Consider the following 27,825-nt stretch of genomic DNA (forward strand, 5'->3'; position numbering starts at 1 on the left):
TCTTAGGGTTTAACTGTAAGCTATGTTTTACAGATAAGTTATATAGACTTGACAAGTCTTCATTTAAACAGTCACCAGCATTGCCCGGATTCGACGAATCAAAAGATAACATCAACTAAGTATCATCAGCATAACTATGTTGTTTAGTATACTTTAAACATTTAAACAAAACGCACGTATAAACCAAAAAAAGAAGAGGATAATATCATTTATATCGACTATTATAGTAGCTTTCTGACATTGTTTAACCATTAGCTTTTTTAACTAATTTAAATTAAACTGGATCAGAAACCATTCCATGAGTTTCTTAAACATAAAAAATATTTTCAATATTTTCAACATTAATCTGATACATAATTTCAATATCTTCGATATCAGTTCATCCTCTAGAATTGCAGATTCATCAGCAGTAACGTAATATTTCATGATCTTTGCTATAACGACCACAGAAGCTGCTGAAGGTCCATAATTATGAAATATTTACTTTAGATTTTTTGGATCGTAAAATGAATAAATACGTCTTATTCATTATTATAATTAATATAATTCAAAATTATAGTCATAATTGAGATTCGGTTAATTAGTGAAATAATTTTATTTATGAAGAAGTTTGTACATAATTGAAAACGTGTGTCAGATGTTCTTTATAATGGCGAAGCAGGTTTTAACCCCAGCAAAACGCTTCCGACCGATTGTAAGGAAGCAAACGGACCAAAATGCTCAAGTTTATTTGAATACCTTATATAAATCATACTTAAATAATAAAAATCGAGCCCATTTAACATAATACAAAACTTTAAAATATTTTTAATAAAACACATCACAGAACATCCAAAAAGAACTAATTTTATTTTTAATGTTTGCTTGTAGGTATTCAGAAAATTGGAATATTCGGCCGAAATCTTAAAAATAAATTTTTATAAAGATTTATTAATAAAAAAAAGGCAAAACTTAATCGAAACTATAGTTAATAACACCGATGTGACAAATCTGGATTACCTTATAGAGCATGAGTTGGATGTTTACGATAAAGCTTTAGAGGTAAAAGTTTATATTAATTATGTTATACTTTAATTGTTAAAAATAGAGAGCAAGACCTATTTCTTTTCTTTTTGCAATTTTCATTAGACTGATCACTTTTTTAAATAAATAGAAGTAATATCAATAATAAAAAAATATATATTTTGTAAAACAAATTTGTGGAAAAATTATATAGCTAAGGCCCATGATTTTTATTTTAGGCATCCTTTAAAAATGGAATATTCCTTAATCCAAATGCCGAAATGGCTAAATGGACCACTCTAAAATCAGTATTTTTTCTGTTCAACCGTTTTAACAACCATAGGTAAGTGTTATTTTTAAATAAACCTTATTACCTTAACGTCACAGAGGCTATTTATAGTTTACTACTAAGAAAAGTTTTAAAACACTTAATTTTAATAGCCAATATTCCAATATTATTTTTAGGGTATGGAAATATCGTACCGATGACTACTGAGGGAAAATCGTTTTGTATAGTGTTTGCCTTAGTTGGAATACCACTGACATTGACCGTAATTGCTGATTGGGGCAGATTATTTGCGTCCACTTTGTCTGCTGTGATTAAAAAAATTCCACCCTTACCAAAAAGTTTAAGGTAAAATTTAACATTAATTGATGAGTTTTCAAACATTTTATGATTTATTTATGATAAGGACTGAATAAAATTATGAAGAAAATCTTTAAATAGTTTATAGACTTAATCTATCTCGGTGAAATTGGGTGCACTAAAGAGTTTCAGATCCCTGCGGTTTTAAAAAACCTCCTCAGTTATTTCCTCTATACTGGGGTTACCAACAGATGGAGTGGTCACGTGTTCGTTCTGCGCGGAGGTGTGGCCTAGAGCCTCGATAGTTCATGACTTGAGGTTTTATTTAATTTTATTAGTCGAGCGGCTTTATCTATGATCGTTTTGGTTGAATTTTCTGCTATTCGAATATTTGAATCTTCGCATATTGAAAAGTTGAGATTGTGTTTATTTTTTTGTTAATTTGTTAATTCGTTTGTTAACAAATTAACATATTAACATATTGGATTATTTAATAATCAATGAAATATCAAATTAACATATTAAATGAATATATTGGATTTTCCATTCATCAAAAAGAAAAGCAAAAATGTTGTTTTTTTAAATAGTCTTACCTAGGTAAAAAATTATTTTAATTTTTACATAATTATAAACATATGTGTAAAAAATTTATTAAAATAAATGTAGTACTTTGTTCCTTTTTTAAATAAGGAACAAATATATAGTTATATACAATCTATAAATTTAAATCTCACAGGCCTACCAGCGCAGCCCCTAACTTATTATTCCTTCTTTCATTTTAAAACACATATTTAAAAAAAGATAAAAGCTACTTAAGTAATTCTTAAAACCAGATTATGGTCATAAAATTATATTTTATAATGGCCGGGTTCATCAGAAAAAAGCGCTCCCTGAGCGCTCGATTGTTGCTCAGGTATGACAGTTTTTATTGGTCCTTACTATTATATGCAAAACTTCCAGCGCTCGGTTCTGATAAACCTGGCCAATTACACCCTAAATGTTTGACCTGACACGATTACTTAAAAGGATTACCTATCCCTTTTCGGTAAACCCCAACATATTAACATAACTTTGCATAACAAAATACTTAAAGGGGATTATTATATCATTACCTGGCACAACCTCAAAATCGGTTTGGACCCATTTTACAGGTGACCGTATTATATTTAAAAAAGCTGCTTACAAAGCAAAGCTGTACGGTAAAATAATTTAAAATAAGTAGGCATAATTCTCCTCGTCTAAATCTGCCAAGGTTGCATCGATGGGCGGGCCTATATTTCGCGCACATCATTTACTCAATCTGTTCGGTAATCCGACTATAGTGCTATCTAGGAATGATCAACTAGTCGAGAAAGTGGTGAACTTCCTATAATTTTTTAAGGTACATATAAAAGATTACTATTTTGAATAAGACTGCCTGGTGCATACTTACTAAACTGTCTTATAATTCCAGTACGTTTATTTTATGTACTAATTATTTTAAGCCATCCCTAGACTACGAAACTATCAGGGAAATATTTTAGACAACATTAGATGATATCTGCAAACTCAAAATAATTGCCCCTTTTTCGTTATGGGAGATTTTAATTTAAGAGTGGGTGAGTTGGCACCTGTCGGTTGAGCAAGGACCAAAGAGTGAATAGTAATGGCAAAGTTTTCTTGAAATCTATTAATTCTTATGCTTTTATTAAACGGGCTCTCCTGTACTGACCCTCCTGCTGAGTTTACTTTTTCCTATCATAATGAAAATAGTATGATAAATTTTTGTTTAGTAAATTTACTTACCTTAAACACTATCAAGGTTTTTTCCATTATTTCCATAACTTCCCTGTCTCACCATTTCCCAAGTATACTAGAACTAAGCATTGTCACGGATACCTAATATTGATAATTTCAGCGCTTTTCTGAAATGGGATAAGACGAAAATTGCTGACACAGATCTTTTTTTTTGATGAGGTAATGCTTGCTTCTAAAATTAACCACATCTTTGATAATTTTAAAAACGCGATTTATGAGGTTTCCGTCACGCAAAACTCAATATCCGCATAATCTACTTAAAAAAAGTAATCCAGGGTTTGATCAGGAGTGTATGGTATTAAGAAAACACTAATTGTTTAACACTTGCCTTAAAGAATGCAAAAAAAAAGTTTAACATTTACCTTAAAGAATGCCGACTTTACATTATTTTATGGCACCTTCAATCCTACTCTTGATTTTCCAGTTCTGTAGGGGAGTTGACTTCAACGCTAACAAAATGTAAATTAAACAAAACCCCAGGACTTGGTATGATTTCTTATGCATTTTTAAAGTCACTTCCAAATAACTGGTTTGTGCTATGTTCAATAAAATTCTTGAAGAGCGGGTTTTAAGCTGTTTAAAAAAGTGACTGTCAGGATCTTTGACTTCTTGTATACAGGTCCGATAAGGACTTAAAAAAAGAAAGGTAATAGTTGCTTTTATAGATCTTAAGTGCGCCTTCGATTCCATTCCTGAAGACTTGGAAAAGGCTTTTTGAATTGAGGGTTAGCTCAGATTTTTTGCAGAATCTAAGAACTATGTTTTTATGAGTCCACCTCAGTTAAAGTAAAGTCAGAGAATGGAAACACATCAAGTATGGTAAGTTCTGATATTGATAATTTTTTACCAGTAATGGCTTTCGGGGTAGAAATATTGAACGATCATAATGTTACTCTTCAGCTTTCTGCAGACGACTTGGTTCTTCTATCTGACAGCTAAATCGAGATGCAACGAGTGCCTTTACTCTTAGAAATCTATTTGACATATATATTGACCGCTTGATGTGGCCACGAAGTTCTGTTACCTAGGTGTTGCTTTCTCAAGCACGTCACTTTTTAAAAAGATGGGTAAAAAATCTGTTACTAAAGCTAATCAAAAGAGTGGTGTAACATTAGCTACTTTATTATCTGTAAATATTGGATCATGGAGGAGTTTCAAAATTATTTTTAATGCCTGAGGAGTGCTTTTTTTTACAAATTTGTTTTTTTGCATTCTTAGCGCCATCTGAATGTCGAGAAGTAGAAGCTTTTTAGCATTCCGTAAATCGGCACGGCGATTGTATGAGAACCACAAAACATAAATATATATAGAAGTGGTGGTTGCATACAAACTGATCTGATGAATTCTCCTGACAAATCTGCTAGCGTCCTCTCGCTTGGCAGCGGAAACCATTGTAACTATGAGAGTTTAATGTAATCGATTGGACCAATCAAAATGGTTGCAAGGCGTGGCCAAATTAAGGCGGGAAAATTTAAATTTCATTTAATAAGAAATCTAATAATTTTATTATTTAATCGCAACATCTAAAGCAAGAGATTAGGTGTTTGCATCGGATATTAATCAGGATAAAATCAAATTCTTCAGCTTTATTTTACATATCTAAATGAGATAATGTACTCTAATAATCAGTTAACAATAGTGTATACATATCACCAATTTCACAATGAAAATAAAACAATGTTTTTCTTTAATAGATTTATTAATTAATTTTCCAGAAAAATTATTACTTAAAATTATCTACATAATATACAATAATTCATTATAACAGATATTATATAAATTAGAATTCATCTAAAAATGTTTAAAAATATATTGTTAATACTGAACTATGGCAATTCACAGGTTAGAAAATATTGTGAAGATTTTTGTGTTATTTTGTTGTCATACATTTAAAGATAATTCATATTTTATAAAAATTTTGAATAATCTTCTTTGTAAAAAAAATCTAAATTTTACTGCTAAATGAATTATCTTTGTTTCATATATATTTCATTCTGTTTCTCAAAAAGAAATTAAACATATTCCAAATACTAATTAAAACTTCTATAACAGAGTATTATCTAAAAAAACAATGTATCTAACTGCAATACCAAATAAATTCTTTGAAAATGAAAAGAAACTATAGTATAGGGTATATGACATACATAGTATATATTTGTTGGTGTCCCATAATACTAACAACATTGAAACTACATATAATATTGAAAAAAAAACTTAATTGAAACACAAAAAAGCCTATAGAAAATAATATTTTTATTATTTTCTATATTCTATATTAACTTAAAAAAAAAAACAAGTTATAACAACAACATTCACTCTGATCAATTCTGGGTGCTCAGCTCTTTTAGTTTCTATACCTATGTCTCGTCTTAGTGAACACAGGAAGTGGTATAATATGAGCATAAAATAAAACGAAAATTCATATGAAAAATAATGACAAAACCAATTTTTTAATAAATATGTATTGTAGTGTAAACCCAGCAGTATCAGCGTTATTAAAATTTGTTGAAGAGAACTGATCAGAACACATTTTATAGCTCAAAGTCTTCATAAAATTTATATTGCATATATCTCTCCATGTTTTTTCTTGTATAATGGGTACCGAAGGAAATTAAAAAACCTTTTATTACTATGTTTATCGGAACCACTTAAAATATACCTACTCTTAAATGAAGGATATTCACAGGAAAATTTTAATCAATTTTTGAGTTGTGGAAAATGAGAGGCCAGACATTTTGTATTATGTATTTATAAAAATCAAGTTAAAAATTAAATATTTGAAAGGTGAAACATCTTGATTGAAACCAACTGAATTTGATTTTATTACCGACTAAAGATTGTCACAAATACAAAGAAATTACAGTAATAAATAAAATCACATTTTCTTATAACGGACACTTAGAATTGCTGCAAATCATCAAATAAAACATTACTCCCAATATCGAAAAAGAACTTTTTAGGAAAAAAAGTTATTGATTTAAAATAGCATCCTTAAAACAATCCTAACCAATCCAGTCAATGTCAATAACGTCATTTCTGTCAGCTCCTGTCAATTTTGCCAAACAAGATGGCCGACATAGAATTCCGCTTTTCACCATACAAGCATACATTGTTAATATAGTTAACAATAATTTTGCTGTCGCATAGAGGCCAGCAGAATCTGTAAATCGAACACTTTAGGTAACCCGCAAAATTTGAAATGTTGAGGTGCGTACGATTATCCAACTCTTCCTTACCTAGTGCTGTCGTAAAACCGATTCTGTTTTAGATGATTTTCGTTTATTTTAAAGCAAATAAATATAATATAAAACATATCACAAAATTATAATTGAATGCTTACAGCAGAAGATTATTGTTTCATTTTCCCTAAAACATCTGCTCTGTACCACTATATGAATAACTTCAATACGCATAATTGACATAAGCCACTCGTAATTTGTCCCACTCATAGCGGTGCTGCGCCAACTGCATTTAGTTCTAGATTAAATGCCCAATATAGACCTGTCTATACCACGCTGCGTTACTCGTATTTTGTCCACTATCTTCTTAGTTGAAGTAAGTTTATGACCGAGATATTAATATGAAGTCACCTATTCAATTTCACTACCCATCATCGGAATTTTTCCACTCGTCACAAGATTGGTTACAAATTGGCTTTTTAAAATATTGATCTTCAATCCAGCCATCTTTACGGTTAGTTGAAGTCTTTCCAACATTTGCGTGGCTTTGTCGATGTTGTCCGATATTAAAAATGACTCAGATCTTCTCCATTTATGTTTACGTCTATGTTGTCGCAATTTATTTATTAACACACGTATTCCAGCAAAGTCGTAAATAACTTTGGCGATATTGAGTCACTCTGCCGGACACCGCGTTTTATATTAAATTTGTTTGTATCTTCGTGGAGTCTTACACATGCAGTTGCTGTTTCATAGATATTTTCAATCATTGCGTTGTATCGATGGTCAAATCGACAATGAGATGTAAAAACATTAGTAGAAGTTAACATAAGTCAAAGAATGTTTTATTGGCTGAATATAATTGAAGATGGTGAAAGCTGGTGATGATAGTGTAAGCAATATATTTTAGCAAAAAATCCATAAGGCTCAACCAAACAAAAAACGATGCAAATGTGTACTATTTAACAAAATATCATTGGCATATCAAGACCTTTTTTACTAGCTTTTCTTGTTACTATGGATTACTTTAGTAAGTTGCCCAAAGTTTATTGCAATATGAACTGGTTAATTGGGAAAATATATTCTGATAAAAACAAAGTGCTCCACTCACTTTTTCAGTTCGCCAAGGACACTGAAACATATACTACTCTTTACATCTTATATCTAATGAAATTGCTAAAAAGACTCATTGGCCAATTATTATACACTTCCCATTAAAACTGTTTACAATCTAGTTTTTTTGGAAAATCTTTGTTTACAAGTATATTGCAAAAAGTCTTGACTGAAAACTCTAAATTAAAATCTTAGATCTTAACATATATATATCTATGTTTGCCATGCCCTGTAAAAACATATTTTTTATTGCAGGTAACGTTTGGTAATTTTTTCCAAATGCCTTTAACATTTCTAAATATTAATTTAACGAAAGATAAATTATTTAAAACTGAACATGAATAAATTATTGGTTTGCCATTAGCAAGGAAATTTATCACAAAATAGAAAGATATTTGTAATGTGGTATTTATTTTTAAGGTGATGAATGGCGTGAAATTTTGTTCAAGTGGTAATAACTAGGGATATTAAAAGTTTTTACATAAATTATTATGCTTACGTGTTTAACCGGTGTGGAAATTTAGCAGTAAACATACTATTGATGATACGTGATTAGATAAAGTTACCTTTATTTTCACTTGTGGATGAATATTTTTGAAATATGACAATGACACAGTATATTTTTGAACTAATGTATGGTTTTATAATATCACAGGAAACTGGGAATTTTGAAAATGTAGAAACAAACTTACAAAATTTTTCATCAGATCTCAAACAGCTACATTTAAAACGTTAATATTAAAAAAAAAACAATACAGAACAGTAATTTTATTAAAGAGAAAAATCGAAATTAAGACTAGTTAGACACACGAAATCAAAATTCGGTAGCTTCATAAATTCATCTACTATTTAGAATTCCTAAATATTCCTTTTATTGGCTATTTTCACCAATGTCCTGAGTGGTCTTATTTTTCGTTTATGGCTCATCTATTTTTCTATGTCAGTTAAATCATATCGAAAAACTTAATTTATTTAGATTTGCTTCCTTAACACGTTAACTGCCATGTGTACCATATATGGACACAGTCAATTTTTATTCAGCACCATGTGTACCACCAGTGGATACAGAACTTCTTACCTTCCAAGCCATGTGTACATGGGGCGGCCACATTAAGCGTCAATTGAAATGTATGTATGAATTGGTCTGCCGTAGGAAATAGTTTGTTTGAGAATGGCTCGGGAATATTTTTGTTTTTCGAAATAATGTGTCACGAAATATTGACGTTTTTAAATGATACGTTTATTTTTTTAATGGGCAGTAATTTAACACGTAAAATTGTTATTTATAATTATAAAATAAACAAACTAGGTAATTTTAAAAACAAAATACTTCAAAACTAAAAGATTATTTTATATTTTTAAAAACATGTTTTTGGAAAAAACAGTCCATACCAATAAACATATTTTCGTCACAATATAGACACGTAGGAAACTCTTTTGGTATTTTTTACAGCATAATTACGCCCCTGTTCTTGTGAGTTTTTTTCGTAGCAATACCTGCCTCTTTTTAGCTTTTTCTCGTTATCTGTCTTTTCGGAAACTTTGTGCTCTTTTAAGGGATTCATTGGGATTGGCGGTACTGCCGTTTCCAAAAGTTGCATGGCAAGATTTTCTTTGAAAGTTGTTATTGAAATTTTTTTCTCGTTAATTTTATTGTACAAGTTTAAGGCATTTACGACCGAGGTACCTGTGATAAATTCAAAGGCCAATTTTCTGTACCATTTAATTGACTTTCTAAGAGAATTTGAATAAGCTGACATTTGGTCTGACATATCAACAAATGATTTGGCCTTATTATAGTCGATTATTGCAGAAAGTTTGAGCCTAGGACCCTCTCTATGGTGTACTTCCTTTAGTTCATCTGTCTGTTTTGCGGATAAGAAGAGCACGTCCCTCTTGCCATGCCACTTCATAACAACAACTTTATTTTTATTCTGTTTTGCAACAATTTCCCCTTTTTTAATTTTTTGCATTAACTACAGACTTTGGTAGGTTTCTTCTGTTTTTACGAATCGTTCCAACTAGATAAGTTGATCTATTTTGCAAGTTTTTCGCAAGAGGAATAGACGTGTACCAATTGTCTGCAAAAAGGGTCCGGCCACTATCAAGCAATGGTTGCAACATTTCCATAATAATAGATTCCGCAACCGATTGTCCATGTATTTTCTCTTTATCACAATATACTTTCAGGCTGTAAGTAAATCCTCCAACTAGACAAACTTTATAAACTTTAATGCCGAACTTATGTCGTTTTCCTTTTATATACTGTCGAAAAGAATAATTTACCTCGGAAAGGTATCATCGTTTCATCGATGCAAAGAGACTCTTCTGGAATAATGCAGAAAGAAGCATTCTTGTTCAGCATATCAACAAGGCATTGGATTTTATGAAGCCGGTCATTGGGAGCACAATCTTCATTATTTGCCAAATGAAACATACGTAAAAGCAGCTCAAATCAATTCCGCGGCAAATATTTTGATATTTCGTTTTTATATAATGGATGTTTGCGCAATGATCTTTTAGTGATGGTTTTTTATCCAATCCCATCCAAATTAAAATAGCAATAAATGTTATAACTAGTATCCACCCATGCATTTAGGCGAGAATATTGGCCAATATTTTCATTCGTTATGGCAAGAATAATTTGCTGTTCCGCGTATCTATTTGTTTCGACAACGCTCTTATTAATAACATCGTCGGATACAAGTAATTCAAAAAAATAAAGTTCATCCTTACCGCGCATTTGGGTCTGCAAGGCTAGTGAAATTCCAATATTCATTGGTAGAGTAAATGTCGAAAAATTTCCTGAAGCTTGTCTCCACTCCGGTCTTTCATCATTGCCTGAAGAATCTATATGTCTATATCTAACTGAGCAGATGTTGAAGGCTCGGAAGTATCTAAAAAAATGGAGGGTAGTGTATAAGAAGATAATTATTACTAGGAAGAGAAAATATGCATTTTAGACGTAAAATTTGATAAGATTTAACTGAAGAAGGCAACAACCATAAAATGCACGTGGTATTTGCGCTTCTAGTGAAAACCGTACAACTGCTGCCATCTCTCCAGACGAATCAACATTGACCTTGTACGTGTCCAGATAAGGTACACATGGTACACGACATCAAAAAATAAAACCTGTACAATCAGGTGCCATGTGCACCATATATGAACACAGCTTTTTTAAACTAAAAAAAGCAAAAATTACATACATTTTTACACATGCGTTCGTTTTGATGCACACAGGCACTGTTTTTAATAAAAAAGTTACGTGGCCCGTAGGACCCGGTAATTTTTTTTTCTAATTGGGACTGGCAGTTAACGTGTTAACATGCCAGCTCAATAAAAAAGAAACATACACATATAAAAACGTATATATTTTGGTCACTTTGCAGCTAATAAAGAGCTAGAAATCATAATAAAAACTGAATACTGTTGTTTTAGAAATGCTATGGTAGCTAGGCGAACTTCTTCCTATGCCCTAACAGCAGTCTGTTTTTTATTTTGCTACCTGGCAATAGGGGCTGCCATTTTTGTTTTATGGGAGGAAGACTGGAGTTTCTTTGACGGATTTTATTTTTGCTTTATTACGATGACTACAATTGGATTTGGTGATCTCGTTCCAAGTAAGTATACAGAACATCATTTTAGTATCGTGATCTTACAATTATTTATTATACAGTATAAATTAACTTATTATTAGCAAAACTTATTATACAGTAAAAAGTGTAAATAAATAGATGCGAAAAAATTCAGGGGCTGTTTCTTGGGTAAATTTTAAGAAAAAAAGAACATATGAACGTATGTTCTAAAAGGCGTAACTTTTGAGATACCAGGTGGTAAAGATTAAAGAAAAATATAGGTTTTTTTACTATACCTGTGAAACCCCTGTAGATATTTTAGTAATTTTTGGTACGCATTTTCTATGCATTAAAAGGCATTTTCTGAGGCTCAATATTTTTTTTAATTTGTATCAGTGTCCGGTACCGGATATTGAGAGAGATCTTAAGAATTCGAATCATTAATTCATGTGCCGTAATTCAAAATTCTGCCGGAATTTTTTATCAGATTCGTCGACAAATGCGGCGACGTATAGACTCTTGCATAATGGCAGAAGGTGGTCATTTTCAGAACAGAACTTTTTTAATTATTTAATTTTTTTTTCTTTCATTTGGTTTAAAACAAAAATTAAAATCACATCGAAACATTAATAATAAACACGTAATACATTTAGGTAGATGGTTTTTATTTTTTAATCGAATACGTAACCTCGAACAAAAGAAAGTCCAGAGATCAAATTTGCTTTGAAATAAATGAGAATTATAAAAATAAAAAAAGTGGCGTACCATATTATTCATCAAAAATATTTAGTTTAAACCTTACACGAACGTCACTGGTACAAATTTAAAAAAATAGTAAGCCTCAGAAAATGCCTTTTGATGCATAGAAAATGCATTCCAAGTTATTTTTAAAATATCTACAGGGGTTTTACAGGAATTATAGAAAAACATATATTTTTCTTCAATCTTTACCACCCAGTATCTCAAAAGTTACGCCTTTTAAGATATACGTTCATCTAAAGATTTTTTTCTTAAAATTTACCCAAGAATCAGCCCCTGATTTTTTTCGCATCTATTTATTTACACCCTGTATATGAGTATAAATAAGATTAAATTTAACAATTTAATGCTAACATGGTGAAAGTTTATTGTAAAGTCAATTTTATTTGACTGTTTCTGAGCCTGAAAATAAAATAAATAGAACTGTAGAAAAAATGAGCAATTGCAAGGCACCAAATTTAATTTCTAACTATTCCGGGTTGTTATATTGGGTTCCGTGTTTCTAATGTTTTAATGTTCGTTAAATAAAATGGTAAGAATGAGCTGATGAAGCTGATCCACCAGAATAAATAAAACGAGGCACAAAAACGTAAAATTGATACAATAATAAAGTAGTTGTTGACAATGCCTTAGTATATTTCTTATTTAAAATTTCAAACTGACGAAAAGTGCTAAGGAATGTTATATAAATTGTTATTGCGAGTATTTCGACTAACAGTAACACTATTTAGAAATGGGTCAGATACAAAACAGCAGTAATCAAATTGTGAAAATATTAGTGATTCACACAATATACATTTTAATTTTTTTTTACAGAATAATCCTATTACTATATAGCATTTTTAGGTTAGGAAAAGCTTGTTTAATTATAGAGTTAACCGGCTCAACAAATATTAATATGTTTTTGATTACTATTCTCACAGATTTTGCCACAATGTATGCAAAATTACGACTGCAAATTTTCGACTACAGCAAAATTTCACCATGTTGGCATTGAATTGTTTAATTTCATCCCATTTATACTCATATACATATATACATATAAGGTAAATGAATATGCATATGCCGTTGGATATTTTATATTATTTATTATAAAAACATGCAGTGGTTATTATAAGGAGAAGGGAGAGAGTCTTGTGGAACTTCTGATTTTACAGGTAAGAGTACTTACTGACTTTGCCCTATTTAATATTTGCATTCTGTTGCTAAGGTAAAACTCAAAAAATCTACTGCCTCTTTATTAAGTCAATAGCAGTGCAACTTGGTAGAAATAAGCTTGAAATGACAGATTGTGTCAAAATCATCCACCTTTCGAGTAATTTTAATAGAAGCCATGATTTGCAATGATGCAGTACCATTTTTTTCAAGACTGGACTGGATTTTAGGTTATATATTATTTCATCGTCGAATATTTTAATATACCAACTTCTCCATGACCCTTAAAACTAATCTAAGCCTCCTGCCTCGGCATAGGGTTGGCTGTTTTCAGAAATGGCTCTATTATAGAAGATCCAGACTGACGAAAGTAGCTTGGTCTCAATTTACATTAATAATATGGGGAAATATAAATGGTTAACCATCATACGTATTACATCTAATCTAAAAACGTTTGACCTAAAGAAGTTAAAAGCTAATATACCTTCCCCAATCGGCGCAAAATTATTAGCGATTGGTGAAGGTTCAGTGATGTATTTATCTGTTATTTCATTTTAATTAACTGTATAGAAAACGGAAGAAAGAGTTTTTCTGATTTACATCTCGTAAGTGACCTGGAATATTAAGTTGCTTGTAATTAAGTAACAGGCTACGTCAACATGCTGACTTTTCAACTGAGACCAAGTCTGCGGCATTATTCTTTTGAGTTTCATCAACAGCCAGTAATCACTGATTGCTAGATCTGCAGAATACGTTTATTGCTTTAAGAGTGCTGGAGATCTTCCTTCTTAGAGTGTCTATCCGTTCTCGATATGGGCAAATATGTTGACTATTCGAACTTTGTTAACAGTAGCAAGGAACAGTTGTTGTTAAATTGACGTTCTTAAATTTTTAACCATAAAATTGTTCTTCTACCTACTCCTCTCCATATACCGTGCCTGGAGTAGTCGCAGTTATCATTTATGTTCGTGCCCAAGTATGTATATTTCTTGACTTTGTCTAAAGGGGTTCTGTCTACGAATATAATACTGCGAGTGTTTTGGTTTTTATCATTCTTGTTGATTATCATGACCTTTGTTTTGTTGGTGTTTATTTTCTCATCATATTGTCAACTGTACGATATAACAATATGCATTAGTTGTCCGCGAAAATAAGGGTAGCATGATCATACCTTATGTTATTCAATCGTTTTTTATTTAATAGTGTCCCAGCTTCAATACCTTGTAGAGGTCCTCTGAAGATGTATTCTGAGTACAGATTAAAAATTTCAGAAGATAGTATGTATTCCTGCTCTTTTGTTCTCTCTAACAAGACATCTGATTCTAGTGGAGAGTTATGAAAATTTCCATCATTTTCGTGTGCCGCATTTTCTCACATCGTTTCTATATTGTACTATAAATTATCTTCAGGAAAATTTTTAACAGGTGAAACTGAAATATTGAAAATTTGGATGAAATCCTGATAAAAAATTTTGAAATCCCCGAATACTTTTGTAATCCACTTTAGATCCTCCCCTTTGATCAACTTTACTATTTCAGCAGGAATTCCATCGGGATATAACCCTTTTCATCTTAAGCATTTTTCAGGGCTGCCCGCAACTCCATCTCTAAGATTAGAGGACCATCTATTTTATCAATATTAGATGGCACCGTTTAACACCGATAACTCGGCCCAGGTTATTCGTAAGTGAATTAACTGTTCTTCTTTAAACTGCTGCCGCTAATTTCTTAAGCTCCTTATGCAGATTAAAGTTCCTTATCAGATTTGGCTTGACATTCCTTGATTTCTAGACATATTTTCATTTTTTTTTCTTTGGCTGTTTTTATTTTCGCCCTTATTTTTTTTGTTCTTTCTGATTTTTTCATTCTCTGTACGTTCATGTTATTTCTTGTTTTATCTTTAAATAACCTCCTTCTTTCTATCAGTTCCATGATATCTGCCATCATCGAAGGTTTCTTAATATGTTTGTTAAGTACTTTCTCTTGACCTTATGTATACCTTCTTGAAGAAGTTTGAAGTCTTTTCCATCTCCATCGTTTTCCTGCTCTCCAGTCTCTGTCAAAAGTTGTAACAGTTTAAAATCACTGTTACAAAATTTTGTACTTTCCTTAATAAAAAGCGTGACATTTATCATCTATCATCGTGATTATTGTGTCTGAGGTTCCTCCAAGTATTCCATTGGTTCGTGATCATTGTTTTTCCTGTTTCTTGCAGTGTCCATTTGCTAAAAGTGTATTATGCTAATCTACGAGTTTTCTTGTCAGTTTACCTTACCATAGGGTATCTCCCAGAGGTAATTTCAAGAATATTTTCATTATTTTATCTCTTATTGCGGTATCTTGTTCTTGTTCTGTTCAGTTGATGGCTCTGCTACGAGGCAATTTGCCAGCACAATTTGGAGATTCGGGAAAACCGTCGGGTATGTACTCTGTTCCCCAAATCGACACTTTCACTATATTAAATTATCAATCACAATCAAAACTTTTCAATGCACGATATCGCCTCCCCCACGACGCTAATAGGTAGGTAGCTAACCGGTAACGTGAATAGGATCGGCTACCACCGGCAAGGGGTTGGGAAGGGTCTGGGAAAGAGATTTGAAGGATAGGAAGGACGAACAACCACGTGTTGATGGGATGAAGGATAACGCGGAAGTGGGATAGAAACTTTCACAAAATTTAATTCTGAAATGCACGTTGTACTAACGGCAAGGGGTAGGAAAGGGTCAAAGAAAGGAATCCGTAGGATAGGAAAGCACGAGAACAACCATGTGTTGACTGGGTGAAGGATGACGCGAAAGTCGGATCTTGTTTGTTATATTCTTCAAGATATTTGTGAGGTTAAGAGACAAGGGCTAATTTTTGACGCACATTTTGGCTTCATTTACACATTAGCGTAGTTGCGGAACAGCGAATTCTATAAGAATCTTAAGGGTATTTTAAACGCCGCGCTTGACGGCAACGCAACCAATTAGTTCTTTGCTAGCTATAATTTTATTGACTTAAGGGTAAGTTTTGTTTAGTTATAGTATTATTGTTAGAATCTGATGAGAAGGCTTTGTTAGATTAATTTTTTATTGTAATGACCCTTAGAATTTCGGTCTCTAGTGCGTGCTTATTGCGTTGAACTTGGAATTTGTTTTTTAACCAAGGTTTCTTGATTATCACAGTTGTTGGAAAATTTTTTTTCTCCTAAATCCTCCCTGTTCTAAAAGTTCAAGCCCAAGTGTTGACCTCTCCTAAGGACCACATTCTAATGTTAGCGTTTAGTCAAACAACACTATACGGAGCCGAGATAGCATAGCTATAGTAAGCTTTCAGCAACGAAATATCATTTGTATGACCGAGTCCCGTGCTAACGGTCAACTCCGTTGAAGAACGTCGGACCAAGTAAGATCTAACTGTTATAAGAAAACTTCAGGAAACCTATTGAAACTCATAGTTTTTTATTATAAGTTATTGTAACCGTTGTTTTTTTTTTCTAGGAATTTTAAGAGCTTTGCATCTTTTTTAAAATCCGACAACTCTTTTAATATTCTGTTATTGTTTTATTAATAAGTGACCAAGCACTTGAAGATGGAGCCATTAACAACTTGTCCCGAGTTGGACGCAGCGGCTTAAAACCTAATCTTATTATTGAGTTAGCCTTAAAACCACTTCTACCTAAGTCGTGTTGCCAAGTGTTAAGTCGTGATTTAGTCTTTTGAAATCGTATCTTCCTATATGTTTTTTTTTTATTTTCTGCAGCCTGATTTCGATTCTTCCTATCAACAGGTTATGATAAGATTATACATCTGCTCCTAGATAGGTTTTTTGTGACCCTCGTATTCGAGTATCACCATGCTCATTTCTCTCGCTCAATCCAAAATCTTCAATGTGTTCTTCAGTTTTTCCTCTTCCAAGCTTGGCATTGAAATCACTCATAATGATATTTATATCTTGCTGTGGCAGGATTTTGATATCTGATGTTTGCTTATAGAACTGGTCTACGCCCTCGTCTTAGTCTATAGTAGGAGCTTAAATTTAAATGAGATTGACACTTATGAGCCTTTCATTAATTTGAAGAAGAGCTATTTTTTTATGATATAACAGAAAGTTGGTACCACACATTACAATTTGTATGTGCAGTATAAAGCCAATACCATGCTGGAAGGTGTTTATTAGCTCCTGTACCAGGCTATCTCATCTCGATAATGCGCAGTTTAGGTCGTTTCATCTCTCAAATTGTGATTTGCAGTTTTCCAGGCTGCGCGAGTGTTTGCACATTCCGTGTATCAAATATTATGTAACTTTCTCTTTTTGTACCATCCTTTATTACTATTAACCAAAACATTCCCTCCTGGAGATTTGAAATTTTGTCTTGACCATATCAATCATTATAATACTAGGGAAAATGAGTCTGCTGTGGGTATTTATTAATCTTGTTATTTATTAACTATTTCACCCGTGGAAGAGAGGCCGACTGATTTATTTTAATATTCAACTAATATTCGTCTGTATAATAATATGCCATAAGAAACATAATAATATGTATAAAGCATTAAGTGAGATTTTTGACTAAGTATATTTTCCATTTAAAGCTCCTCAAATTTTAAAGATTTACACAACCTGTCAGGTCATATTTGCCTAATATCCTGCATTTTCTGATATCCCTGAAAAACGATACGACGGAATTGGAAAAACTTCCTATAAAGTTACTTTCGAGATCTTTCACTAAATATTAAAATAAAAACTATTTATTCTCCAAATGCAAAAAAATTAATTATCAGGGGAATCATGTTTTTTTAATAAGCTTTTTGCAGCAAACTGTATTGAAAACCTTGCTCAGGTTAAAAAAAAATTACAATTATATGTAGATGAACCATACTTGATTACAGAGTTTACAAATCGATCCATATAAGTATGATAATAGATGGCTATGCTGTCATCGACGTTAAAAAGCGAACAATAAGTGAATGATTCAGCTGATGCTGGCAACAATTGACAAAATAGAGTGTAAGCTAATATATTTATAGCAACTCATAATTCTACCATGAGTTCCTTATATATAAATCCCACGCATAAAAACTAACTAAAAAAATCATAAATTACAAGTATGTATGTTAAAATAATACTATAAGTATGTTAAACTTTGAGCAAAATAATAATTTAATATTAACTATTGCACCTAAACCATAATGGCCTATATGATCATATCCCTTATACTACATCCTTTTCAAAGTATATCCTTTTTATCAATTACTTCGGTAGTATTTTGTTTTGTCCCTTAAAATAACATATTTATTTTTTTGCTCAAATAAGTTTGAAGAATTTCATAGTGTCTGACTTGTGACCCTTTCCATAACAAAGTAGATGGAATAATCCAATAAGCCGTTGTCCCCTTCACAAAATGAAATTTTCTACACGACTTGTATAATGTGAGAACAGATTGTTGATCTGGATGTTTTAGATGGTGTACACGATAAATAACCGTAAATATTTGTCATGATGAGTGAATACCATTTTTGTTTTTTTATATTTATATTTTACATATATTATAAACAAAATAAATCAACAGAGCAATATTTTCAATAAACATATAAATCTTCTCCATAGTGTCCCTTGATATGAAGTTATCAGTTTTAAGAAAACTATTAATTAATTTCTAAAATGCTACTGATTTACTGTAAAATGACTCATTATTGATACAAAAAAAACACTTTTTTTCCGTATATTAAGTTTTGTCTTATTCTTTTTCTAGAACAACCAAAATACATGCTTTTTTGCACACTCTATATTCTGGTGGGCTTAGCCTTGACTTCTACAATTATAGAGCTGGTACGTAGACAATACGCTCAATCTTGGAGACAACTTCAAGCCCTACGCGGTCCTTTAGCAGAGAATTTAAGAAAGCTTGCTGAAAATGCACCTGGGTTAGACGTATTGTCCTTTCAGCAAGACTTAATGAAAGTTTTGACTGTCGTAAGTATATAATCTACAACCTAACAAGTTTCTCGATTTTTACCTTTATTTGTACTTTCTACGATAAAATTACAACACTTTCAAAGTCGATATAGGTAATTCTAGTAGATGCATTACAATGCTATCAGGAAAGTGGCTAACAATAATAGTTTAGCATACTTGTACTTACTAAAACAAACATTCATTGATATAATTATTGCTTAATAAATATACTGGGAAATCCGCTAACGTTAAATGACCTACATTCTCTAACTAAAATTATATCACTAGCACTAATTGATCTAACCCAGATGCAAAAGTTCTTGATTTTTTGATTAATATTAGCATGCAATTGAATTCCAGAGTTATCATTAGTTCGTTTTGCACTTCGAACAAACTACATATTTTAGTATTTTATATTGACTGCAACTAAGTGCGTTTTTATTTAAATAGTTTTGTCATGCGAATTACTTTAACATATGTTATGCTTTTTAATTAAAATAAAACCTATACTCAATATACGTTCTATTTACACACAGTCGCTGTTCGCAGACCAGAATACTCGTCGTCCATGTAGTTTATCTCAGTCCGCGTGTTTCGATGCTACAGAAAACGATGCTGAAGTATGATCATACGATGGAGTATATCATCCAGCATAGTTGATTGTCGTGTCAATAATATCCAGCATAGTTGATTAAATCATCGAATATTTTGTCGGCAAATATGGATTCCAGAATGTTAAGGAAAAATAGTATACTTTACATAATTGAAGTTTCTTGTTCTCGATGCATGTTACTGCTTTTCCAGAAAATTAAAGTCGAAAAAAAATTGAAGTTGTGGACAATAAGCATCATGTTTTCCTTTAGTAGGTCATTTAATTTTCTTTATGCAATTAAATTAATTTCTTCTGGGCAGTTGGAATGTATTTCAAAAAATTTAACTAACTTCTAAAGAGAGAATCTTATCAAAAGAATTGGATTGATACAGTCATATTGAGACTGACCTAACTCGATTTTATAGGCAAAGACTTTCAACAAAAATACGTAAATATTATATATAATAGATTTTTTTAAATATTTTCTAGACAATTGAAGTATTTCTTCCGGGTTCTTTTCACTGTTTTTTTTTCTAGTTAATTTGAATCGCTTTCTCGACGTTGAATAAGATTGTTGAGTCTACTGATATCTGAAATATTTTTTTTAAATAAATATATTCAACTAAATGCTTTATAGGCATTTAAAATAATGCTAATTATTTCATAAAACATCGAGCAAATAAAGTAATTTCTTCCGAAGTCCTGAAATAAAATACTACTTAATGTAAGTAAGTTGTTTAACTTTTTAGTCCAGACAGTTTATACCTAGCAGATGCCATGTTCCATTTCTAAGTCCTTTATGTTTTAATTAGATACTGGTGTTGTTAGAGCAAGAGTAATTTTTTTCATTGATTTAAATAATATATAAGGTAATCAATGTATAGTTGAAATCTTTCCTTTTAGGTAATTAGATAAGTGTAAAAGTCATTTTGAACCATTTTCTCTACTATTCTAAATAATTCCAATGATATCATATTATTTTTGGAGTATTTATTTCAGCCAACCAAACTAATTTTTTCTAGACAGCTGAAGTTATTATGGTATTTCTTTTAGGCACTTAAATTCATTTTATTTCTGACATTCAATAGAATTCTTTTAATTCATTGAAGCCATGGCGTAAAAATAATGCCATATTCTTGTTTTTTACTTAGTTCTAGGTTACTAAGCAATGCAATTTCTTTTAAGAAGTTATAATGATATTCCTTCGTATTTTGGATGGTCAATTAAGTTCTTATATTTCATATAGATGAATGAAATAGCGATGATATTTTTTCTGAGCTATTTGTGTCTTCCTTATTTCTGAGTTATTAAGTGATTTCTTTCGGGTACTTAAAGTTTTTGTACTGTATCGTTGTTTTCCGTTCATCAAGGTGCGAATTAAAACACTTGATGCACAAAAATAGTGAACTAATTCTATTTATGTCGATTTAAAAGTCGCGCCAATTTTCCGAGTGGAACAACGGTGCAAGCTCCTTATATACTCGGAAAACATGGTTCCGGATATAATACTCGGAGGATTCCGGAAGAACTGGGTCTACAGAGATGTCGTACGATAGGTCCGCTTGGGTCACTATAGATTCGGAATTAGGTCTAGTAGAGGATATGGCTTAACCCATTTGAAGAAGTTGTCCATCATGACTACGACATTCTTATTCCCTGCTTCTGATTTGGGTAACAGACCAGCAACGGGAATAGCAGTGCTTTCAAAGGGACTTTCCATGTTGTACTGATGCATCGCAGTCTTATGTTTAATGCATATGCTGCACTAGTTAATGCGTTTTCTGCACCAGTCCCTTATGTCTGCCGCGCTATTGACCCAGTAAAATATTTCTTTTACATTTCCCAGGGTCCAAGATGGCATGAATTTCCTCTAGCAACTCCGAAATCCGATATTTAGGAACAACGATTTGCTTTCTTTCCTCTTTGCCGTCGTGGTCAACTATTTTCTCCCGCAAGAGTCCATCTTCCAAAATTAGGGACGAACATAATGGATGACTTCATATTGAATACTTTTACTTTTCCCAAGTTGGCTTTTTTCATTCCTTTTTCGAGGTGAGTACTATCTGAATATGGAAATACCCTCTTGGTTTCTTGCAAGATTTCCATTTTGCCAAATCATCGACGTAATTCTTAAAACAACTTAGCATCTTTTAGACAACAATGTTTGCAGCTCCTCGCGTTTCTACAACAGCGTATTCTTGATACGGCTTGCTGCACACAGGTTGACGATCATCACTTCCATCACTAGCATAGAGAGAGTGAAACTTCTACCTTCTGTGCAGAAGATACAGAAGTATTTTTTATGTGACCTGCCTTGCCACATTTCCGACACTCCAACTTCCGGTTCTGGCGACTACCTTTTTAACTTATCTTACGTGATTATGAATCTAACTTAAGCGATTCCTCAAAGTTGTCCTCTCCTGGAAATACTTGTCGGACACGAATCTGACTCTTGTTCATGTCCTTAGTAGCTTCGAAAAAGAGCCCGACTTAGTGCATCTACTAACTTAGGTGGATGCACAAGTAGTAAATCATCATTTCACCAACGCGGAATATATTTAAAAATGCTTAAATTGCTAAACGTTCTACGATTCTTTTCGGAACATCTAGACATGCCAGTTGAATCAAACGTGCAATTTTAGCAACAAATTCTTGCAAGAACTCTTTTGACTTTCTGCAGCGATTTTTTAGTTGCCAGCATGATTGACTATAATGCATTTCCAAATATGTCAGTAGGAGATAGTAAATTTCTTGTTCTTCTGGGGATATTTTTTGCAGGATGGGCTCTGCATCTCCTCTCAAGGCCAACGTAAGGGCAGTTGCCTTCTCCCAAGATGACCAACCGTTTGCTTTTGCAGCCGCCTTAAAATGACATTGCTAAATATTCCATGATGTAGTACAATAAAATTGGAGCGGTTTAAGGTGCACCAGCCCAACAAATTTCGTATTACCACAAACTTAATTCTTATTTAGATACGACTTCTAAAGATCTACAGGGCAGCTTATCGATAGTGGTGACGTCCACGTGATTCCGTTTTAAATCTGGATCCTATCCTTCACTATAAGAGAATTTGCTTTTTCAGTATAGCGTGGCAGAATTTTCAATCAATTCATTTTTTTCAACCTTCTTCCATCTTTTCAGAATTTTTCAACAGTTTATCCTCCAAGTTTAGTAGAATTTTTTAGAAAATTTACTTCCAAATTGACGAAATTTTGTACCAACTTATCTTCGAAACCTTGCATTATTTGACCGATATCGCTTGTACTAGGAAAGACAAAATTGTCCGGGTCACCGCCTTCCTCATGTGTTACGAAACTGCTTCCGCAACTTTTCATTTCTTGTCCTATTGCAATCCTTTTCTTTAGCTTAGCAACTTTTAAATCGACCAGCTTTGGCATTTTTACACACTTTAGTCCAATTTTTTTAGTTCACTATTTTTTTATTTTTCACCAATGTCTGATTTATTTACAAATGTACACTGCTAAACACGCTCACTTATAACTACTAGAAATATTTATTTACACCAGCTTTATTTACTAACTATTTTTGTACAATTTAAATATCAAAAAGCCATAATATTCCGAATTGAACTTAAACTGACCTCCCAGTGACGACGTGGCTCCTTATATACTCGGCAGAACACTGGCCCGAAGTTTCGCTATCCTTCCCTGCGTTTTCATATGTGTCGTGCGGTGTGCCCGATTGTGTCATTTTAGAATAAAGAAGAATACCTGTTACATCCTGGGTATATACGTATATATGTATATGATGGATATATATGTGTATATAGTGGGTAAATACCTAATGGATTTCATGAATCACCACATGATTCTGGATCGTTGGATAAATTCCTTAGTTGGAGAGGCTTGAAAGAAAGAAAAAGAGAGAGAATACTTGGTACTGGCGCTGTTGTCAATATCGTTACAGCACAGGATTATTTTTAATAATTTTCCTCGGATTTTGATCTTGCTTTCATGACATCATATTATGTTATTTGACGTCTATAAATAGAATTTCCTCTAATAATGACGAAATGATTAGTTCATTTTTTTTAGTTTTAAAGACGACTTTAATAATTAAAATTATGGAATTTTTATTATGATTTTAATTCACTGGCTGGAAATAAGTAGTAAAAAATTAATACATTCTATGTCCTTATTTTTAGTTCTCTGTAAAGGCATGGTTATGATGTGCGAATAAATTAAGCATAATCAAAATACTTGACTTATGACTTGACTTGCCAAAAAACTTTTGTATAAACATTTATTTATTTTTATTTTATTTTCTTCCATTTCATTGCTCAATTTACAAACTCAAAAACATATTTAAGTATAAATTAAGCGTTCGGTAAATGCCAAATCTTATTTATGGATTGCTACAATTGGCCAGTAACAAAACACTTTCTGAAGTTAATTGTAAAGTCGAGAGTCGTAATTCACCCTCAATTTGACACGAGCCAATGAGCTTTCGTAATAATAGAGTCGTAAATAACAAAAATAAAACTGTTATAATAGCGGCGGGTGTTTACGTTTTCAGATTGCGGGAACTCTAAATATTTATTCAAGTAAAATTATATTACTTCACGCACACAGGGTAACAATTAGATCTATTAAATCATTAGACTTTGATGAGCTAGAAAAGTTTTAAAAGCTCATTGTGGATAGTAATTGCTATAAACAATTTTTTTTTCAGGTTTCGATGCCAAAACGAATAGGCAGTCGCAGAGATAAAAAATCTAAAGAAAAAGCTGAAAGGGAATGGGAGGAAGCCCTGCAAGCCGTTATCCAGGATATGACCACTAAAGCTGCCAATAAAGAGTCCCCAGTTTTGCAAATTGTTATTTACGAAAGCTCTGTATAATAAAGTGTTATGCTTTTACGTGTTTACGCTGCTTTATTATATCCTTAGAGGGCATTGGTGTCGTTTCCCTAATAAGACTTCATCTATATTTTTTGTCATGAGACGAGGGTTGTATGACATTACTATCTGCTTTAACAAATTTAAAGGAGGTATTTTATTACTAAATTATTTTACGAATGTTTTTTGTATAAAGCATCAATATTAAATAGATTTTAGAAGCCATGGTTTTTAAACTTTTATTGCTATAAGTGTGTTACAAAGATAGGGTAATTTAACCCTTTCAAGACGGATTTTTTTTTCTTCCTGAAAAGCATAATTTACTTATTGATTTCATATTTCAAAAGTAAAAGGTTCTTAGATATGTTTGTAATTTTTTCACATTTTTTTTCAAACGCGTTAATTTTTTTTAGTGTGGGACATATCGTCCTATCAGTCCATTCCGTTGTTCCATGTCCCACCAGCTCTGAAATAAAAGACATACATAAGTAGAACAAATAGTTTTTATCGAAATATTGCATAATTTCACATATGGAAAGGGGTAAAACAGTCATTGCATAGAGGCACACTACATACCCTGCAAACAGTTCTTGTGCATTTCTCCACCTTGTTTTGTGAACATCTTATACACCTTCTCCGTTTCTGCTCGATAATCGGCATATGATCGCCAACATTCACCATAGTTTTTTATCGCTTTGATGGTCTTCCGGTAGTTGAACGCTTCTTCACACCGGCTTTGCTTTTCCCTTGGTCAATTAGGCTTTCGGCTAGGGCTATCAAGAATTCCAAAAATGGTATCTTCTTACGTCTAACTTATATATCTTAAATAATAAATGAGTTTACGGCTGTTATCATTAATAATTTGTAGAAAACTTTTTTCCACCACTTGGTAGACTTGCGGTCGAATTCATAAAGGCCAGCTAAATGATCGGTCAAATCGACGCCTCCCACATACTTGTTGTAAAGGGAGATTAGCTCAGGACATTCGACAGCAAGTTTTTGGCCGTTTTCGGTCAACAAATGTACGCTGATTATCATGACAGTTACTAATTGCCAATACTTTTTTGTTAACCTGCCATCTAGTAAATGTTATCCCGTCATTCGTGCATAAAAATTTTGCTTCACTTTTTTCTAATTTATGCTGACTCTCTTGCACTTCGATATGTATACTTAAAACAGCTCTAGAAGCTCATCCACATAATAAATCTTCGAGCAATCTTCTGGTTTCTCTGGACTATTGAAGTATAATTTGGATATTAGTAGTTTATAATGGTCACGTGATATTGCATTTTTTATTGCAGTATTACCCATGGAGGTATGCTTTGACCAATTGCAACTCAAATTCATAATTGCACGTGTTGAAAAGTTGAGTTTCGGTTGACAATATATTTATTTATTAAGATTAGTATTGTAAAATGCTGTATGTACGCTAACCGTATGTTAATTTAATGTGTTAACATTTGTTATGTCAAGGATTGTCATTTTGTACATGTAGTTAACGATAGAAAACAAAGACAACGTATTTCCTTTCTTTCAACTTTCCACGTTCCACATTCTAAAAGCTAAAAGGCAGCCTATTGGTCTATCGTGTCAAATGCTTTAGAATAGTCAAGGTATTTGGTAATAAAGGTTAGTTATGAAATATTCATAAATTTGTCTAGACATAACAACCCAACCCAACCCAACCCAACCCAGGTTAGTAAAATTTGAGTTGCAAGTTTTGCTAGTGGAATCGCACTTTTCCACCCAAGTAAAAAATAATTTTGTCCAAAACAGGAATTTATTATATGAACTGGAAATATATCAATATGTACATTAGAATACTTAAGCATTCTAAGCGAATTATCGATATCATCGGACTCATCTTTTTAATTTATGCAAAGTTTTGTTGACTCAGTGTCAGTTTATTTAAACGAAAAATTATTACTTACACTATGAACATATTTGAATTAAATATGAATTAAATTTGAATAGTAAAAATTTAATTTGCTATAAGAAATATAATTAACAATTAAGAAAAAAAAATTCGTAATAAGTTTTAATTGCCTTAGGATCGGATATATGTATGAAGTGGTAAATCTTTTTTGGTAGTGTACATCTAAGTTTTGCAGTGTTGACCAAGCGTTATGATTATTATTTTGAAAACTCATAAAGTTCATTTTTCATTTGTTTATGCAAACAGTACGACAGTTTTCTGAAAAATTAACCGATTTATGAGAAAACTGAAAGTTTATAATTTTCGCCAATTTTATGCCTTATATGAGTTTTAATTCTTTAAACCATCGCTAGTAATTAAAAAAATATACAAAGCTTTTAAACTTTCAACTTTTCATCATTTTTCTTTTAACTTGCCGACATATCCCAAAGTTACCAGGAATAAATTCAAATTTACCACTATTTTTTTAACCGTAGTTCCTTAGTGTATGAGTTGGAAGGTAATTACCGAACACTCAAATTTTGTAGGACGAAGAGAGAAATATATTATAGACCATTTAGGAATTCCGTTAAGGTCTAATTTTTATAAAAAACAGTCACAAATAGGCCAAAAAGAGTGGTGTATACTTAGGTTTAGTTTTTAGCAATTTTCAAATTATTAATCTCTTTTTAATTTTTTTCGTAGTAAGTAAACTCAATGAATTTTTCAATAATAAAACTGACTTAATGGTTGTAAGTAAATTTTTGAAAGTCATAAAGTTTGATGTTATAACTAAAAACCACAGGAAATAAAATTTGACAAACATATCTAATACTGCAAATCTAAATAATAAAATTATGTTAAAGTTAAGACATTTATTTTTATAAAATTAATGACTTCCTTATTTATTTTTTTTTTAAGCCTTGAAGACTATTTCGCAAATGCTCTTACTACTATGTTTCTTATTATTGCAAAAAATAATGGATGTATTATGGCGAACTCAAAATAACTCGTCTTAAACCTTGAGTTTTTATTATTAATGATAAAAATAAAATTAAAACTTCTAATATCACAATATACTCGTCTTTTTTTGTTTTTTGACCCAAAAAATAGTAAAAAAATAATTTGTACTATATGTTAAAAATTGAATCAAAAAGGGGAAAATTTGCTTTTTTTTAAAGAAAATAGATTAAAAGTGCAAACTTCGTAAAATCATTATCAAAATCGACTTATAAGACTCAAAATAAGCCCGTCAAGGAAAAAAACTGGAAAAATTCAGTTCTATCATTAATATGTATTATCTGGTGAATTTTTTTACCAGACCTTCTTTTTGATATTAGAAGTCATCC

The 27,825-nt window shown here is 31.8% G+C and overlaps 1 protein-coding gene across 1 annotated transcript in view; it reads left to right on the top strand.

Annotated features, from left to right (window-relative positions):
* LOC126741389 (TWiK family of potassium channels protein 7-like) overlaps positions 1 to 24,586 on the top strand; it is a 31,628-nt gene extending 7,042 nt beyond the window's left edge. The window contains 7 exon segments of the mRNA XM_050447784.1: positions 871 to 1,041; positions 1,242 to 1,313; positions 1,315 to 1,345; positions 1,468 to 1,636; positions 11,119 to 11,300; positions 18,909 to 19,129; positions 24,397 to 24,586. Coding sequence (XP_050303741.1) covers positions 871 to 1,041; positions 1,242 to 1,313; positions 1,315 to 1,345; positions 1,468 to 1,636; positions 11,119 to 11,300; positions 18,909 to 19,129; positions 24,397 to 24,564 — 1,014 coding nt within the window. The 3' untranslated portion in view covers positions 24,565 to 24,586.
* The last annotated feature ends 3,239 nt before the right edge of the window (positions 24,587 to 27,825 follow it).

This window comes from Anthonomus grandis, chromosome 10, assembly GCF_022605725.1.
Source record: "Anthonomus grandis grandis chromosome 10, icAntGran1.3, whole genome shotgun sequence".
Lineage (NCBI taxonomy): Eukaryota > Metazoa > Arthropoda > Insecta > Coleoptera > Curculionidae > Anthonomus > Anthonomus grandis.